We start from the raw sequence: 17,937 nt of genomic DNA on the forward strand, positions 1-17,937 counted from the left end.
TCATGAATCACACAAGATTAGTTCAGAGGATAACCAGGTTTTTAAAAATACTTGTAGTATGCTTCAGTTAAATAGCTCTATCAGGGATCCTTGGGTGGCGCAGCGGTTTGGCGCCTGCCTTTGGCCCAAGGCGCGATCCTGGAGATCCGGGATCGAGTCCCACGTCGGGCTCCCGGTGCATGGAGCCTGCTTCTCCCTCTGCCTGTTTCTCTGCCTCTCTCTCTCTCACTGTGTGACTATCATGAATAAATAAAAAAATTAAAAAAAAAAATAAATAGCTCTATCAGCACTAAAGAACAGTATAATATGTTTCAAGTTGAATCACTAGCTGTAAAAGAGGGAACTTACAGTATAGGTGCACTATGTACACCCTTTCTGCCAAAAACAACTCTATTTCCATTGAACACAGAAGTAGAAAGGTAAGAAAATTTTATATTTTTTTAGATTAGTCTCATATTATCTATTAAAACCTGGGAGTGGAAAACTGAGCACAATTCTCAGTACACTAGGGCTGAGGAAAAATAGCCTATCAGTTGTAGCCTACTGGAGCTGCTTAGATATACTATACATCTATTTTAGGGGACACCTGATGATTCAGTCAGTCAAGCATCTGCCTTCAGCTCAGGTGATGATCCCAGGATCCTGGAATGGAGCTCTGTGTTGGGCTCCCTGCTCAGCAGGGGTCCTGTTTCTTCTCCCTTCTTGTGCTCTCTCCCTATCTCTGTTGCTATCTCTGTCTCTCTCAAATAAATAAAATCTTTAAAAAATCTATTTTAGAACTCTTCCATTTGCTTCTGTAAAAAATAAAATGCCAACTTAAGGAAACTACATATTTGTTCTCACAAAATAATTATGTTCTATTTCAATCTCTTTTGTTTAAAAGTAATTTAAAGCAAATCAGCAGGGGATCCCTGGGTGGCTCAGAGGTTTGGCGCCCGCCTTTGGCCCAGGGCGCAATCCTGGAGTCCCGAGACTGAGTCGCGGGTTGGGCTCCTGGCATGGAGCCTGCTTCTCCCTCTGCCTGTGTCTCTGCCTCTCCCTCTCTCTCTCTCTCTCTCTCTCTCTCTCTCTCTCGGTGTGTCTATCATAAATCAATCAATCAATCAATCTTAAAAAAAAAAAAAGGCAAATCAGCAGCAACCACCACCACTGTTGACTTATGTTAAAAAAGTAGAAATATGGGGATCCCTGGGTGGCTCAGTGGTTTAGCGCCTGCCTTCAGCCCAGGGCATGATCCTGGAGTCCCGGGATCGAGTCCCACATCAGGCTCCTTGCATGGAGCCTGCTTCTCCCTCTGCCTGTGTCTCTCATGAATAAATAAAGTCTTAAAAAAATATATATATATAGAAATATAAGTACATCTTGTAAGTAAGGATTGGTCTTTTTTTTTTTTTTAAGATTTTGTTTAACAGAGAGGGAAAGAGAGCGATCAAGCACACAAGCACAAGCAGGGGGAGGGAGGGAGACAGGCAGGATCCATGATGCACGGAGCCCAATGCGGGCTTGGATCATGACCTGAGCCGAAATCAAAAGTCAGACATTTAACCGACTGAGCCACCCAGGTACCCCTTAACTCATTCTTAAATTCACAACATGGCAATTGCCAACTCTATGACTTTTATACTTCAAAACCTTTCTTTTCCATCTCATTAACTATTGCAATAACCTCTTTACCACTCTCTTTGCTCCAATATCATCTTTCCAGTCTAATAACACTGCCAACTATCTTATATTGTTTTTATACACCATTAAAATTTTCATTGCATACATACTGTAATATAAATTTAAAAGTTAAGAAAAATAATTTCCATAGGTTAACAAATCAAATCTTTTCATTTTTCCTGGTTTTCTATTCTAACTTTGGCTATCCATATATATACATAATTTTTTCAGCATTATAATATAGATAACGTTTTGTATTGTTCTTTCATTCCTATAAAGTATTATGAGTTGCCAAATAATCTTCACAACGATTACTTTTATTTTTTTAAAAGATTTTATTTATTTATTCATGAGAGACACACAGAGAGAGAGAGAGAGAGAGAGAGAGGAACAGACACAGACAGAGGGAGAAGCAGGCTCCATGCAGGGAGCCCGATATGGGACTTGATCCCGGGACTCCAGGATCAGGCCCTGGGCTGAAGGCGGTGCTAAACCGCTGGGCCACTGGGGCTGCCCGCTATCAATATTTTTTTTTTTAATTTTTATTTACTTATGATAGAGAGAGAGAGAGAGAGAGAGAGAGAGGCAGAGACACAGGCAGAGGGAGAAGCAGGCTCCATGCACCGGGAGCCCGACGTGGGATTCAATCCCGGGTCCCCAGGATCGCACCCTGGGCCAAAGGCAGGCGCTAAACCACTGTGCCACCCAGGGATCCCCTGCTATCAATATTTTAAACACAAATCTTCAACGAAGTAATTCTTCTTGGGACTTATCACTCTCTTAAGTGTGCAAAGTTCATTGTAGTATTATTTATAACAGCAAAAAATAATCAACAATCTAAAAGTGCACCCAAAAGAACAAATAGATTATAGGACATCCATATATGAAACATGCAGACATGAAAAAGAATGGGATAGATATGAAATGGTAGGAAATATATCCAAGATATATTGCAAGTGGGAGAAAAAGCAAATTGCAGAAGAGTATTTATAACTGTATTCATGTTTTTAAAAATGTATTTAAGGGGATGCCTGGGTGGCTCAGCGGTTAAATGTCTGCAGTAGGCTCAGGGTGTGAACCTGGAGTCCTGGGATGGAGTCCCACATTGGGCTCCCTGCATGGAGCCTGCCTCTCTCTTTCTGTGTCTCTCATGAATAAATAAATAAAATCTCAAAAAAAAAAAAAAAAAAGGATTTAAGTACCTGCATATGCCAGTATTTACATTTAAAAACTCAAATGGAAAAAAAAAAAAAACCCTCAAATGGTTACCTCCCACAAAGGATTAGGAGATGGGGGTGTAGTGGAGAAAGGACTTTTAATGTTTACTGTATACATTCTATAAAGTTTTTTTTTTTTTTTTTCCATGTATGACTTTCATGATTTAAAAAAATAAAACTACTGGGGCGCCTGGGTGGCTCGGTTGGTTGGATCTGCCTTCAGCTCAGGTTGTGATTCTGAGGTCCTGGGATTGAGACCCAGGTCAGGCTCCCTGCAAGCCTGGATCTCCCTCCTCCCAGCTCGTGTTCTCTGTCACTCTTTCTCTCAAATAAATAAAATCTTAAAAAAAAAACCTATAAACAGAAGCATTAACATAGTAAGGAGCACCTAACGTTGCCTCAGGGATGCAAAGATGATGGTATGTAAATTTGGGCATAAAATGATAAGTAAATATTTCCCAGGGGTAGGAGTAGTAGAAAGGGCAGTCCAGCCATAGGGAACAGCTTTTAATTGTCACTGGCTCTTCTGTGGTGACTCTGTTCCTTAGTTGCCAGATCTGTCATCATTTGAATCTTACAGTATTTGCTATTTGGCTTGTAGCTTAGATCACCATGAATTACTAATCAGATTTTTATCATAGGTTTCATCTGTATATGGCTTAATAATTTGCTGGTATGGTCTGCATTTAAATGCTGTTCAGTTCCTGAGCAATTAACCTGCTGCTGAGCTTCTGTTTTCTCTTTTGGAAAAAAAAAAAAAAAAAAAAAAAAAAGGGGAGAATACCTACCTGATAGGGCCATTGTAAGAAGTGAAATTATGCAATATAAAGCCCTTACCACTCAAGATGTCCTCAAAAACCTGCCAGTTTTCTTTCTATAGGTGTGGAAAGGGAGATTCAGGAACCTTGTTTGTGGCTGAAAGGCTTGATTACTGATATCTACTGCTCTTCTCTCCTCTTACCTCTTTAAATCCCAGGTCCAGTCTGCCCAATTAGACTATAAACCTTCAAGGGTAGGTACTGTGTTCTATGGGTCTTTAAAATTTTGACACCTAAGATTATATACTCAGTAAGTATCTAATGAGTTTGATATAACTCATGTTGCGTGCTTTACAAATGTCCTCCATTGTATACATCCAGCCATGTTGTCCTTCCTGCTTTAGCACATACTATTCCATGTCACTTACCTAAAATATCCGTTCTACCACCATCCCCTATTCTTTACCACAGAACTTTATCTCTTTCAAAGTACTTATCAGAATTTCTAAGTGAACTCTAAGTTCCATCATGGCTGGGCCCCCATCTGTGTTGTTCACCCCTGAATTCTCAGTGCCTACAAGAATGTCTGTCACATGTATACACTAAATATTTGCTGAAAAATGAATATAGTTCATATAAAGACATGGATAATTAACTGCCTAAGAGAGTATTAAAGACTATGTCTTATTTTATTCTAATGCTCTTTTCATCATGCCTCACCTTTTATATGTTACTTGTACTGTGTGTATATAGCATACATAAAGTGTCATTGATTTAAATGATTCCAACTTCTTGTGACCATTACATCTGCACTACAAAAAAAAATTCTCTATTTTTCAACACAAGGCCAAAGCCATTCGTCATTATTTAACAATACACATAAATAACACAATAACATCCCTGCTATGCTGTATTAGGTACAGTACTCAAAATAGTTTATCTTTCTAGGAACTACAGACATATTATATTTTGGTATATAATAGGTAAAGAAGGTAAAGAAGTAGGAATGTGGTATGTTACTGAATAACCGAGGCAAGAGACTAGGCTTGAGCCAAACACTGGGTCAAGTCCTACCTTTGCTGTAAAATAAGTGGATAAGTTACTCCAAACTTCAGTTGACTCACCTGTAAAATAGGGATAACTCTAGTACTTACTTAGGTTCACATCAAATATAATAATTTTATGTATATATGTAAATCACTCAACAAGTCATTTAACTCAGTGCCCAGCTGAAATTAAGTTCTAAGGGGCATTTTAAGTACAAAAAAAAATGTAGTTTGTGGTTAAATGCCTATGTCTACACATTAATGGACAAGTTATTTCCACAGGGTGCAGAGTTCCCACTGCAGCATAGTTTTAATATATTTCATGAGATGATAGTTGATGATGGGATTTTGAAAGTTTATTTATAATCTCCACATCCAATGTGGGGCTCAAACTCACCACCCCAAGGTCAAAAGTCACATGCTCTACTGACTGAGCCAGCCAGGCATTCCTGCAGCATAGTTTTATTTATGTATTTATTACTCTTTAATTTTTAAAAAAGATTTAATTTATTTGTTCATGAGAGGCAGAGACATAGGCAGAGGCAGAAGCAGGCTCCCTGCAGGGAACCGGATGCAGAACTCAAACCCCAGGCCCCGATCCCCGGGCCCAGGGATCATGCCCTGAGAGGAAGGCAGATGCTCAATCGCTGAGCGACCCAGGCATCCCTGCAGCAGTTTTTTTTTTTTTTTTTTTTTTTTTTTAAGGGGAAGAAAGAAAATCCACATTTTATTGAACTATTTTTCTTGTTCGAGGTTTTTTTCTAGACCCTGAATTTCTTCTAAATCAACTACAAATTTGGGAACATTGCGAATGAAGTCCACTCTTTGATGAGAAAGTTCAGTTCCAACTGGGGAAAGTTACCTGAGTCCCAGCCTTTATAGTCTAACATTACACCTCACTTGGAAAAATAAACCAAACATCCAAGTACCCATCTTGGGTCAAATGAAAAACGTTATGTTTTTAGAAAACTGGAGCTACAGAATATAAAATGCCATGAAGTCAGATCGAGCTCCTGCAGCAGTTTTAAATTTGGATTAGATTTATGGGAAAGTGTGGACAAGTGTATCATTGTTTTCAATTTTTTTTTCTATAAGGATTCAGTCTAAATCCATCTTAAAAACAAAATTATTTTGATTGACATACAATAAAGTTTGGGGCGGTGTCTGGGTGGCTCAGCTGAGCATTTACCTTCTGCTCAGGTCATGATCCCAGGGTCCTGGGATCCAGCCACACATCCAGCTCTCTGCTCAGTGGGGAGCCGGCTTCTCCCTTTCCCTCTGCCTGCCACTCTCTCTGCTTATGCTTCCCCCCCCACCCCACCCCCATCTCTCTGCTAAATAAATAAATAAAAATAAATAAAGTTTAAAACACTCTCCTATAAAGGTCATCCCTTAAAATGAACGCAAACTAAGCACAGAATGAAGTAATGACACAATACAACTCTTTAAGAAATTTATGTCCTGAAATCAAGCCAGGAGCAAAAAGACTCAGAACTAGGTAAAACCTCAGATTTAAAAGAAAAAGAAATCTGGATAAAAACTTGAAAATAAAGTAATCACAAAAACCTCAGGACTCAGAAAGTTCTCCCTACATGATAATAAATGGCATATGCATCATAAATAATAATAACTAAAGTAATGGTGGAGGCATAATTGCCTAATCCAGGTAGGTCATCATCATTCCCTGAAGAACATGATGAATGCTTATTCCACTGCAATACCCAATTTACAACTCAGTAATAGACAAACAATCCAATTTCAAAATGGGGAAAAGATCCAAACAGACATTTCTCCAAAGAAGGTGTACACATGGCCAATAAATACACGAGAAACATGCTTAATTAATACCATTAGCCATTGGGAAATGCAAATCAAAATCACAAGAGATATCACTTTATACCACCTAGGGTGGTAACCATCAGAAAGACTGATAATAACAAGTGTTGCCAAAGATATGAGAACTCTCACACACTGCCGAGAGGAATGCAAAATGGTGCAGCCACTTTGGAAAAGTTCTACAGTTCCTCAAAAGGTTGAGCATAGAGTTATCATAATAACCAAGAAATTCTACTCCTAGGTATATATGTATATATCTCAGAGAAAAGAAAGTATACGCCCACACAAAAACTTGTACACAAATGTTCACAGCATTATGTAAAATAGACAAAAAGTGAAACACCAAATGTCCATCAACAGATGAATGTTTAAATAAAACTTAGGTCCATACAATGAAATATTATCTGGCAATAAAAAGAAATGAGGTACTGACACCAGCTATAATATTAATGAACTTTTAAAATATTACGCTGTGAAAAAAAACCAGTCACAAAAGTTCACATACTGTGTGATTCTGTTTACGTGAAATGTTCAGAATAGGCAAATCCACAGAGTAGTGGTTGGGGAAGGGGGCAGGTTTAAGGCTAAACGGAGAGTAACAACTGGTACAGTTTCTTTTTGGGGTGAACATGTTTTAAAATGGATTGTGGTGATGGAGGCACAATTGAATTTATCAAACTACCTAATTACACACTTCAAATGGCTGAATTGTAAGGTATGTAAATTATATCAATAAAGGTATTACTTTAAAAAAAAATAAAAGGGTGTTATGGAAAAAACAGCCACTCAAGTATTTGTAAAATGCCAAATAATTATTTTCTGTAGTCAAAATACACCTGGATAAAATTCGGCACCGTATTATTTAGTGATCTCCTCACTTGTTTTCTTACTAAACACTTTAACAATGAAACTAGGCATTCAGTAAGACCAAATATTAAATACCACACAGATTTTTTTACTCAGCAAGACGTATTTTCTAGTAACTCAGGAAAAAGGCAACCTTGACTGAACCTACAATTTTTCATCACACCCCCTACTTGATTATACCAGCTGATTAGACACTTCCAAAGCAATGGCTGAAGTTGATTTTAAACAAATAATGGGTTTAGCAATGATACACTTCCTATTTTTTGCTTAACTTCGTTAATGCGGGAGGGGGGGCATAAAATGTTTTAAAAATCAACAGGGGAGGGAATAAAATTTGGTTCACGTTCCACAAGAATACAGCACAAAGCAAGTGAAAGATTCGTTAACTTTGGCCAAAACCGAGGGAAAAGGGCAATGATAAAACTGACAATTTCTAATATTTGATGTTAGGCCTCAGCAACCTATAAATAATTAAAAAAAAAAAAAAAAGTGAAACAAGGAATTCGTGCATGATAATAGGTGGGAGGAAATTCTGGGTGCGATCTGCAGACGGGATGCCGAGCGGGCCCCGGGCCAGTCCTGCCGCCGCCGTCGGGCTGGGGCCTGGTGCGCACCGTGGCCCGGCGTCCCAGCCGGAGGAGCTTTGCCTCGGCGGCGTCAGGGGACTCGCCCCGCGCGGAGGTCAAGCCGAGAAGCGCCGCCAGGCTCCCGAGGGCTCCACCCTCCCCTCCTTCACTCCCTCCCCACCGCGGTCCCCTGAGGGGAACAGGCGGGGCGCAAAGCGCAGAGACAAGGGGGGGGGGGGGTGCGTCCTCAGCGAGAAAAGCTCCGCCGCCCCAGAGTGGCGGCCGCGGGTTATTAATAAACTCCGCTTCTGCCCAGGCGCCGCTACCGAGGCCGGCCGTGGGATCGGCAGGGCCTGCGGCGAAGGCTGAGCAGCCGGAGTCAGAGCCCGGGCCCGAGCGGGCCCGCGCCGCCGCGCTGAGGGCGGCGGCCGGGCGGAGAATAATGCACACTGGGTAAAAACACATTTATATACGAACCTCCGAGAAAATTTTCCAACAATTCCTTCGTCCGACCACCATGCACCAGGACAGGAAACAGCCGCCCGGCCCCCAGGCCCCGCAACCCGCATAGCGAGTCTGAGGTCCGCCCCCAGCCTCCATTGGGCGGTCCTTACGCCACTCACGAGACGCTCCTTGCTTGCCATTGGCTCAAATTTAGGCGACGCGAAAGGGGACCGCCTCGTTCACGCCCCCTTTTCGTGACGTTGGCCTCGTCCGGCCTTGCATCCAGCGCCTGAATGGCTTGTGCAAGGTGCGGAATCAAAGCGTCTGTGTCTGACTGGTTGGCAGGACCGCTCGTCCTAGGCTGTTACCGCCTCGCTGACAAGTGATTTATGCCGATTCTGGGGCCCCAGCGGGAGACGCCATTTTGTAGCGAGGGAGGGAGGTTGGTCCTTGTGACTAGCCGGGAGGGAGAAGGGGTGACAGGCGCCATTTTCCCCACAGGGGCTAGGAGGTGGCCTTGGCTCTCCCGGTGGGCTTCCCGGAGCGCGGTCGGGAGACTGGTTGAGCTTTGCCTAGCGATTGATGAGTGTCGCCCCGTTGGAAGGAAGGTGGTAGGGGGCGCTAGGACAGAAAAAAGACGCCTGACGGCTCCCTGGGGGCTCTCGGTTCCGGCTGAGGCCTTTGATTTGGGGAGAGGGCTCTGCCCTCCCAAGAGCTGCTGTATGCTGGTCCCTGGCTGCCAAGCCTGCTCGCGCTTTTCAAGTCGCCGGGGCATCATTTGCTGGGGGAGTGGGCTCCCGGCTCCTGCCGAAACTCCCGACGGAGCGTGGCGACTGGGTGGTCGTCTTCGACTTGGCTGGGAGACGCTGCGGATGCCTCTGCGCTTTCATGTTGCTTAGGCTCTAAGTTTGAAGTCGGCTGTAAGGGTGTCGCTACCTTCGTTTTTACTTTCCCTTTTCTTTGTGTTGCGAATTGAAGGTTAGGAGGGCAGGAAGAGGATTGACTTGGGCTCCCCAGAACTATTAAGAATGGCTACGATTCAGTGGTGAAGTTCAGGTAATAGTTTCTCGTAGCTCTCAGACTTTTTCCAAACTACTGGAAATAACGAGTTTTTTTTGTTAAGTGTTCATTTGCTTTGACAACAAGGCTGAGGAAAGGTGAGATAGTGTGGAGACAGGATTTGTTCGGTCGGGTATTCCAGGTGTAGAATCAGGGAGTTAGGATGAGGTGGCTGGTCGCTTCAGCACGTTGGTGACCTGCTTACGGTAACTGGAGAGCTGGACGTTTGACTTGGTGACTTTTGCATTTCAGGTGATTATGGGATTGCCGGAAGATGAAAGCAAAAGGATGTTCAAGATAGCCAGCCTACTGAGTCTAGTTTGAGATGAAATAGTTACTATTTCTTAGGCCCTTATAAAGATGAAAAAAAATGTGACACAAAGCTGGATTAGGTGACTTGAAGCTTGAGGAATTGGCTTACAAAACAGATATGTACCCAATGGATACATTCTCTTTGTCACAGAGTATTGCTCAGATGAAAAACAAGGTGTTTTATATTTTCAGTACCTTCCAGATGTTCTTTTGCATTTTATAAACAAATGTCATTAATCAAAATAGTTTTACGTGGGGGTGCCTGGGTGGATCAGCGGTTTGGTGCCTGCCTTTGGCCCAGAGCATGATCCTGGAGACCTGGGATTGAGTCCCACATCAAGCTTCCTGCATGGAGCCTGCTTCTCCCTCTGCCTATGTCTGTCTCTCTCTGTCTCTCATGAATAAATAGATAAAATCTTTAAAAAAAAAAGGAATACTTTTACGTACCTCAGCCAGTTATAATGAGTCCCAGGTCTTTAGTCTATTCATTAAGGATTGAGTACAAAATATCAATTTTAAAATCCCTTTGTAGTTATAGGATGCAATTACAAGATATCTTTGTATTCCTAGAATCTTCTGAATGGTTGTAAAAACTGAGTGGTAGTGGATAGGGTGCTATAAGTCTAATGATTCAGAGAGAAACCTTAATTCTGATTTTGTCACGGGTAGTGAAACTTCGTGTTAACAGTATTTACCAGACTGTAGAACGGAGTTCAAGTGTACATAGTTCTTCAGGGCCATTCATAATCTTCAGATTTTCCCCAAATCACTCCCTGTCTCATATCTTAGTACATTTTGTCAAACAAATGGCTTGTTGAAAATCCTTTCAATCAGTGCTAGTCCAGGCTCTTAAATAAAGCTGTCCCATTTCCTCAATTTTCTAAGTAGGCTAAGATTTCTAAACAAATGCTTTAAAAACTGCTCCCATCATATGTTTTTTTTTTTAATTTTTATTTATTAATGATAGTCACAGAGAGCGGGGAGGGGGTGCAGAGACACGGGCAGAGGGAGAAGTAGACTCCCTGCACCGGGAGCTGGATGTGGGATTCGATCCTGGGTCTCCAGGATCACGCCCGGGGCCAAAGGCAGGCGCCAAACCGCTGCGCCACCCAGGGATCCCCCATCATATGTTTTTTAACATTCTTTCAGTAACTCAGCACTTTGTAGAGAATGGATAATTTTGGCATATTCGTACAATGACACGACCACTATGTGCTAAGGAAAAGGACACAAAATTGTTTCTGGGAGAAGATGTTTTAGGTCACTTAGTTCAGTAATTTGAATGTTTTCATCATGAATTTGTAAATATTTTTTAACACTAAAGAATTAATTTTTTTTTTTTTTTTTAGAGTTTACTTATTTACAAGAGACACACACACAGAGAGAGGCAGAGACACAGGCAAAGGGAGAACCAGGTTTCCTATGGGGAGCCCAATGTGGGACCCAATCTCCGGACCCGGGATCATGCCCTGAGCTGAAGGCAGACGCTCAACCAAACTAAACAATTTAAAACCAAACTAGTAGCTTGTTCTCCATTAAGTTAAATGTTAGCCTGTCTCTTAATTCTCACTTTAATGGTATACAGCAGTGGTTCTTAAGCACCTTGATAATTCCTTTGAAATTCAGATGAAAACTATGAGAGATGTACTACAGGTTTGAAGTTCTAGAGCACCTAGGTGGCTTAGTTGGTTAAGCTTCCAATCTTGGTTTCAGTTTTGGTCATGATCTCAGGGCCCTGAGATCCAGTCCCACCTTGGGCTCTGTTCAGCAGGGAGTCTGCTCAAGATTCTCTCTCCCAGGCGGCCCCAGTGGCGCAGCGGCGTAGCGCTGCCTTCAGCCTGAGGTGTGATCCTGGAGACCCGGGATCGAGTCCCATGTCGAGCTCCCTGCATGGAGCCTGATTCTCCCTCTGCCTGTGTCTCTGCCTCTCTTTCTCTCTGTGTCTCTCATGAATAAATAAATAAAATCTTTAAAAAAAAAAATTCTCCCTCTGCTCTCTCCTCTCATGTTTACACTCTAATAAACATTTTATTATTATTTTTAAAGATTTTATTTATTCATGAGAGAGAGAGAGAGAGAGGCAGAGACACAAGCAGAGGGATAAGTAGGCTGCAGGGACGCAGGACTCTATTCCAGATTCCAGGAATACACCCTGGGCCGAAGGCAGGCACTAAATTGCTGAGCCACTCAGAGATCCCTAATAAATATTTTAAAAAAGAAAAAGCTTGAAGTTCCATAGAGCTCAGGGACCCAGAGTTAAGTCCTTGTTTGTAATAAACTCATTAGGTTAACTTCATTCAGCTTCCACACTAATCAAGGTTCAACTAGAACATACTTTAGGCAGTATATGACTAGGCTATTTAAAAATCCCAGTATCAGTTCTTGGTATATATGCTGATGACAGCCTAGGTATCCTACAACTGGTAATATTGTTCATGGCTAATTGTATGAGTTCCTGTACTTCAAAAACTAAACTTATAATAATGCCAATATGAATGCAGTTTCTTTCTCTTTTTTTACTAACTCTATCCTTCGACCAATTTGTTAACTCCATTTGAATAAAATCACTCAAATAGCTTCAAAGTTTACCTGTTGTGGTTAATTTATGTTTTAGTTGCAAACTAAGAGGAAAATATACTCTCCATGTATAAAATATTATAAATCTTCTAAAGCCCCTTAAGAGAAGGGAGAAATGTGTGGGAAATATCGGAAAGGGAGACAACATAAAGACTCCTAACTCTGGGAAACCAACTAGGGGTGGTGGAAGGGGAGGAGGGGGTGGGTGGGGGTGAATGGGTGACGGGCACTGAAGGGGGCACTTGACGGGATGAGCACTGGGTGTTATTCTGTATGTTGGTAAATTGAACACCAATACAAAATAAATTTATTATAAAAAAAATAAAGCCCCTTAAGATTCCAAGTGTCTCTTGACACTGGCTACCTTGACAACATTCTAGCTATCATTTTGGTTTCTAATTACACTTTAGAGCATTATAGAAGGGAAACCAGTTTCGTTAATATGCATAGTAAATCTGCAGCATTTCAGCAGAGTAAGTAGTGAGTAGTCCAAGAATGGAACCACAGATTTTAACATGATTTTATTTTTCTGGGAAAATAACCTTTTTAAATTTCTTTTTTAAGATTTGATTTTAGAGAGTGAGTGCACACACAAGCAGGGGGAGGGGTGGGGGAGGAATAAGCAGAATTCCATGCAGAACCTGGTTTGAACCTGATTCAGGGCTTGATATTAGGGCCTAAAATCATGACCTGAGTCACAACCAAGAGTCAGATGCTCAACTGACTGAGCCACCTGGCACCCCTGGTAAACAATCTTGAGACAAAATGGCAATTTTTTGTAAGATTTATTATATTTTTTTGTTGTTAAAGACTTTATTTATTCGTGAGAGACAGAGGCAGAGAGAGAGAGAGAGGCAGGCTCCATGCAAGGAGCCTGATGTGGTACTCGATCCCTGGTCTCCAGGATCAGGCCCTGGGCTGAAGGCGGCACTAAACCGCTGAGCCACCCGGGCTTCCCCTAAAGATTTATTTTTGTGAGTGAATGAGCGTGCATACACAAGCCTGAGGGAGGGGTACATGGAGAGGGAGAGAATTCCAAGACAATTCCCCAATGAGTGTGGAGCCTGACAGGAGGCTCAGTCTCAAGAGTTTGAGATCACGACCTGAGCCAAAAGAGTTGGAGAAGCAGGCTCCATACGGAGCCCAACTTGGGACTCGATTCTGGGTCTCCAGGATCAGGCCCTGGGCTGAAGGTGGCGCTAAACTGGTGAGCCACCCGGGCTGCTCAGATTGGTACTATTCTATAGAGAAACACCCAGTGCTGTAATTCTGAGGAAAAAAAAAAAAAGTTTGGCTGTCTTAAATTCCTAATACTATGTGTTCTATTAAAAGATACAACAGAGGAGCCACATTTACAGGAAAACAAGAATTTTAAGGACCATCCCCCAAAACTTTGGCACCAACTACAGCTAATAGGGCTGTTTGATAGGGTGATGGATATAAAATATGAACAGGGCATCTGGCCGGCTCCGTGGAGTATGTGAGTCTTGATCTTGGGGTACTGTGTTCAAAACCCATGTTGGGCCTAGAGTTACTTAACAATAAACAAATGAACTAGTAGCAAAACGAAATATGGGGAGATACAATCTCAAACTATTTACTCCCAATCTCTAGACTACTTACAACTAAATAATCATGAATAAAACTTTTTTTATGAATAAAACTTTTAAGTTTAGAAACATTTCATGTTATCTTTAGAGAACTTTAACCAAATTTGAGACTTAACAAAACTGAAAATTGAGATTCATATAAAATTCACCATTTTTGTGTTTACTTTAGTAGCTTTTAGAATATTCAAATGGCTGTACAAACCATCACCAGTATCTAACCTAAAACATCATCCCCAGAAGAAATCCTGTACCACCCATTAGCAGTAATTCTTCATTCCTTCTCCACCCAACACCACCACTTTGTCTCTGAACTTAATTCTAGACATTACGTATGAATAGAAAGTTTTGTCTGACTTCACAATTTCAAGGCTCATTCACTTTTAAGATTTTATTTGTTCATGAGAGACAAAGACATAGGCAGAGGAAGAAGGAGGCTCCACATGGGAAGCACAATGTAGGACTTGATCCCAGGACTCCAGGATCATGACCAAGGGCAAAAGCAGACGCTCAACCACTGAGCCACCCAGGTGCCACAAGGCTCATCCACATTGTAACATTTAACAGTACTTTATTACTTTTTATTGCCTAATATCCAAAGGACTGTATGGCTATACATTTTATCCACCCACCAATTAATGGTTATTTGGGTTGTTTCTTCTACCTTTTGGCTATAATGCTACTATGAACAATTGTGCATGTTTTTGTGCAGATGTTTCATTTCTTTTGGTTATGTGTATCTAGCAGTAGAATTTCTGAATTACACTATTTTCAGTCTTCTAGGAACTGCCAAACTTTTCTATAAGCATTTTCTTTTCTTTTCTTTTTTTTTTATTTTATGATAGTCACAGAGAGAGAGAGAAAGAGAGAGGCAGAGACATAGGCAGAGGGAGAAGCAGGCTCCATGCACCGGGAGCCCGATATGGGATTCGATCCCGGGTCTCCAGGATCGCGCCCTGGGCCAAAGGCAGGCGCCAAACCGCTGCGCCACCCAGGGATCCCAAGCATTTTCATTTTATCAGCAGTTTATGAGGGTTTCAATTTCTCCACATCCTCACCAAACTTGTAATGTTCATCTTAAGACATGTTAGTAGGTGTGAAATATTTCCTTGTGATTTCCCTACTGACTAGTGATGTTCAACACCTTTTCCTGATATTGGCCATCTATCTTTGGAGAAATTTTTTTCCAGTAGGTTCACCCAACATGGATGGGGCTTGAACTCATGACCCAAAACTTGTCACCTGCTCTACTGAGCCAGCCAGGCACCCCGATTCCTTTTTAAATTGGTGTCTTTGTTCTAAGAGTCCTCTATATACTCAGGATTTGCAGATATTTTTTCATAATCTCTGGGTTGTCTTTTCACTTGCTGGTAGTGTCCTTTGAAGCAGTTTAAAGGGACACCTGGATGGCTCGGTGGTTAAGGCTTTTTGGCTCAGGGTGTGATCCTGGGGTTGAGGCTCCTGAGGGGAGCCTGCTTTTACCTCTGCCTATGTCTCTGCTTCCTCTGTGTCTCTCTTGAATAAAAAATTCTTAAAAAAGAAAAATGAAGCAATTTAAAATTTTGAAGTTCAAATCACCTGTTTAATCTTTTGTTGCTTGTGTTTTGGCGTTAGATCCAACAAACTGTTGCCTAATTTATAGTCCAAGATTTATGTCAATAGGGACGCCTGGGTGGCTCAGCGGTTGAGCATTTGCCTTTGGCTCAGGGTGTGATTCTCAAGTCCAGGATCAAGTCCCACATCGGGCTCATTGCAGGGAACCTGCTTCTCCCTCTGCCTAGGTCTCTGCCTCTCATGAATAAAATCCTTAAAAAAAATTTTTTTTTGGAGTTTGAGACTTTCATTTTTTTTAATTCATGAGAGACACACAGAGAAAGGCAGACACAGGCAGAGAGAGAAGCAGGCTCCACATGGGGAGCCTGACGTGGGACTCCATCCCAGGTTTCCTGGATTAGGCTGAAGGTGGCACTAAACTGCTGAGCCAACCAGGCTGCTGCCCTGGAGTTTGAGATCTTCTATCTAAATCTTTGAACCAAAAAAATAAAAAATAATAAACAAATCTTTGAACCACTTTGAGTTAATTTTTTATGTGGTTTGAGTATAGATACCCAGCTGTCTCAGAACCACTGGTTGAAAAGATTATTCTAATACTGAATGGTCTTGGCATTGTTGTCAAAAATCAATTGACCATAAACTTATGGATTTCTGAACTCTCAATTTTATTCCATTAGTCAGCATAAAATGTCTATCCTTACACAGTACCACTGTCATGATTACAAAATCATGTTTGCTTTCAAGCTTGTTTCGGCTAGTTTGAGTCCCTTGCATATGCAAATTGTTTCTCATTTCCTCAAAAAAAAAAAAGTTGTTTTTTGTAGGGATTACACAGAATCTATAGATCAATTTGGAGAGGTCTGCCATCTTTAGGATACTATCTTCTAATTCACGAATGTAGGACAGCTTCCCATTTATTTAGGTCTTGTCTCAATGTTTCCAGTTTTCAACAGTGGGTTTTTCAGTTTTGCTAAATTTTTTTATGGGGATATAAGTGGGATTTAATTTCACTGCTGTTGTATAAAAATACAACTGATTTTTTTAAATATTAATCTTGTGTTTTGCAACCATAATGAAGTCAGTAGGTCTTTTTGTGTAGGGATTCCTATAAGCTTTATACAAGATCATGTATGTCATCTGCAAATAGTTTCCCCTCTTCCTTTCTAATCTGGAAGCCTTTTATTTCTTCTTCCTGCCTAATTGCCCTGGCTACAGCCTTATGTACAATGCTGAATAAAAATGGCAACAAGGAACTTGCTTGTCTGGTTCTTGATTGTAGGGGTAAGATTTTAATTTCTCATCACTATGTCCATTAATTAGCTTTAGGTTTTTGTTCATGCCTTTTTTCAGGTTGAGGAGTTCCTTGTATTTCTAGTTTGAGTTTATTAAAGGATTTTAAAAGAAATCTTAAGACTCAGACAGGAAGCATTTAAATATAGGATCCAAATATTGAGTATAACTGACAAATTTCAACCTATACATGAAAGCAGAATCCAGACACATATGACATATCACTTATGCTTTTAAAAACCTAGAAGGGGAGGGTGTTGCCTCACAAAAAACGTTATAAAAAAGATACTTTCTCCTTGCATATTAATAAAATCCTAGATTTCTAGCTGGCCATCTAGTTTCCCTTTGTAAGAACCACATTCACCAAAGTGCTATAGCAAGAGTGGCCAATCTCATCAAGGGTAAAACAGAATTCAGGAATGCTAAAAAGAAAAAGAAAAAAAAAGTCACAGATAATCTTCACCAAAATTTAAATTATATAAAACAGAACTGACATTTTTGTAATGGATGTTTTAATGTAATTTTAGGTCATTCATTTTACAAACACTTATGGAATGCCTACTATGATTAAGGCATTGTGTTAGATCTTCCCAAAGACATGGTTTAGTCATATTAACACAGTTCCTAATGACTTTTTCTTCATGCTTGCTTCAGGGCCTACATCTAGGGCGAAAAGAAGCATACAATCATGGCTGTGGTTTGGCCACCCCTGCTCTACACTCTGGTCTCTTCCAGGGGTGAGCACAGCAGTCACTATCTTGATAAGGTATGTAGCTTAGTAATTATCATTTTATTACCTGGAGAGAAACAGATTAACTTCCTTTAATAATGATAAATGAATACATTAAAAAAAATAGATGGCTTAAGTTTACCAAAAAGTGAAGATTCTACACTGTCAGCCATTAGACAAAACAAAAATTGAAACCCAAACAAAATCAGAATTAACTTCTATAAATTAAAAAATAAGTTACAGGTTAGTGAAACTGTGGGAAAGACTTTATGTTAAATAATATCTACACACAACCAATTACAAGTCTGTAAACACTCTTATCCAAAGTCCTACAACCTTATCCAGAAGCACTGACAAATATCAAGGTGCATAATCTATAAAAACTATAATTTGATGTTAAATTTAAGGAAAT

The 17,937-nt window shown here is 40.9% G+C and overlaps 1 protein-coding gene and 2 long non-coding RNA genes across 7 annotated transcripts in view; 2 read left to right on the forward strand and 1 right to left on the reverse strand.

The window, feature by feature from the left end:
• Positions 1-8,560, reverse strand: part of ZNF143 (zinc finger protein 143) — a 60,080-nt gene extending 51,520 nt beyond the window's left edge. For 2 of the 4 annotated variants that reach the window (XM_072794114.1, XM_072794113.1), the window contains exons 1-2: positions 8,430-8,506; positions 4,712-4,761 (exon numbers count right to left, since the gene is read on the reverse strand). In XM_072794114.1, the coding sequence (XP_072650215.1) occupies positions 4,712-4,761; positions 8,430-8,471 (92 nt within the window). In that variant the 5' untranslated portion in view covers positions 8,472-8,506. Of the gene's footprint in view, positions 1-4,711; positions 4,762-8,429 lie in introns of all 4 variants that reach the window. The other 2 variants (XM_072794116.1, XM_072794115.1) reach the window with 1 other exon arrangement.
• A 34-nt stretch (positions 8,561-8,594) lies between these two features.
• The window catches only part of LOC140614818 (uncharacterized), a 48,352-nt gene continuing 39,009 nt past the window's right edge, over positions 8,595-17,937 (forward strand). For both annotated transcript variants that reach the window (XR_012015591.1, XR_012015590.1), the window contains exons 1-2: positions 8,595-8,703; positions 17,450-17,561. This is a non-coding gene — a long non-coding RNA (uncharacterized lncRNA). The remainder of the gene's footprint in view (positions 8,704-17,449; positions 17,562-17,937) is intronic.
• On the forward strand, positions 8,716-12,350 carry LOC140614820 (uncharacterized). Its single transcript, XR_012015593.1, has 2 exons — positions 8,716-9,452; positions 9,708-12,350. It is a non-coding gene; the product is annotated as an uncharacterized lncRNA (long non-coding RNA).

Source organism: Canis lupus, chromosome 23 (assembly GCF_048164855.1).
Source record: "Canis lupus baileyi chromosome 23, mCanLup2.hap1, whole genome shotgun sequence".
Classification (NCBI taxonomy): domain Eukaryota; kingdom Metazoa; phylum Chordata; class Mammalia; order Carnivora; family Canidae; genus Canis; species Canis lupus.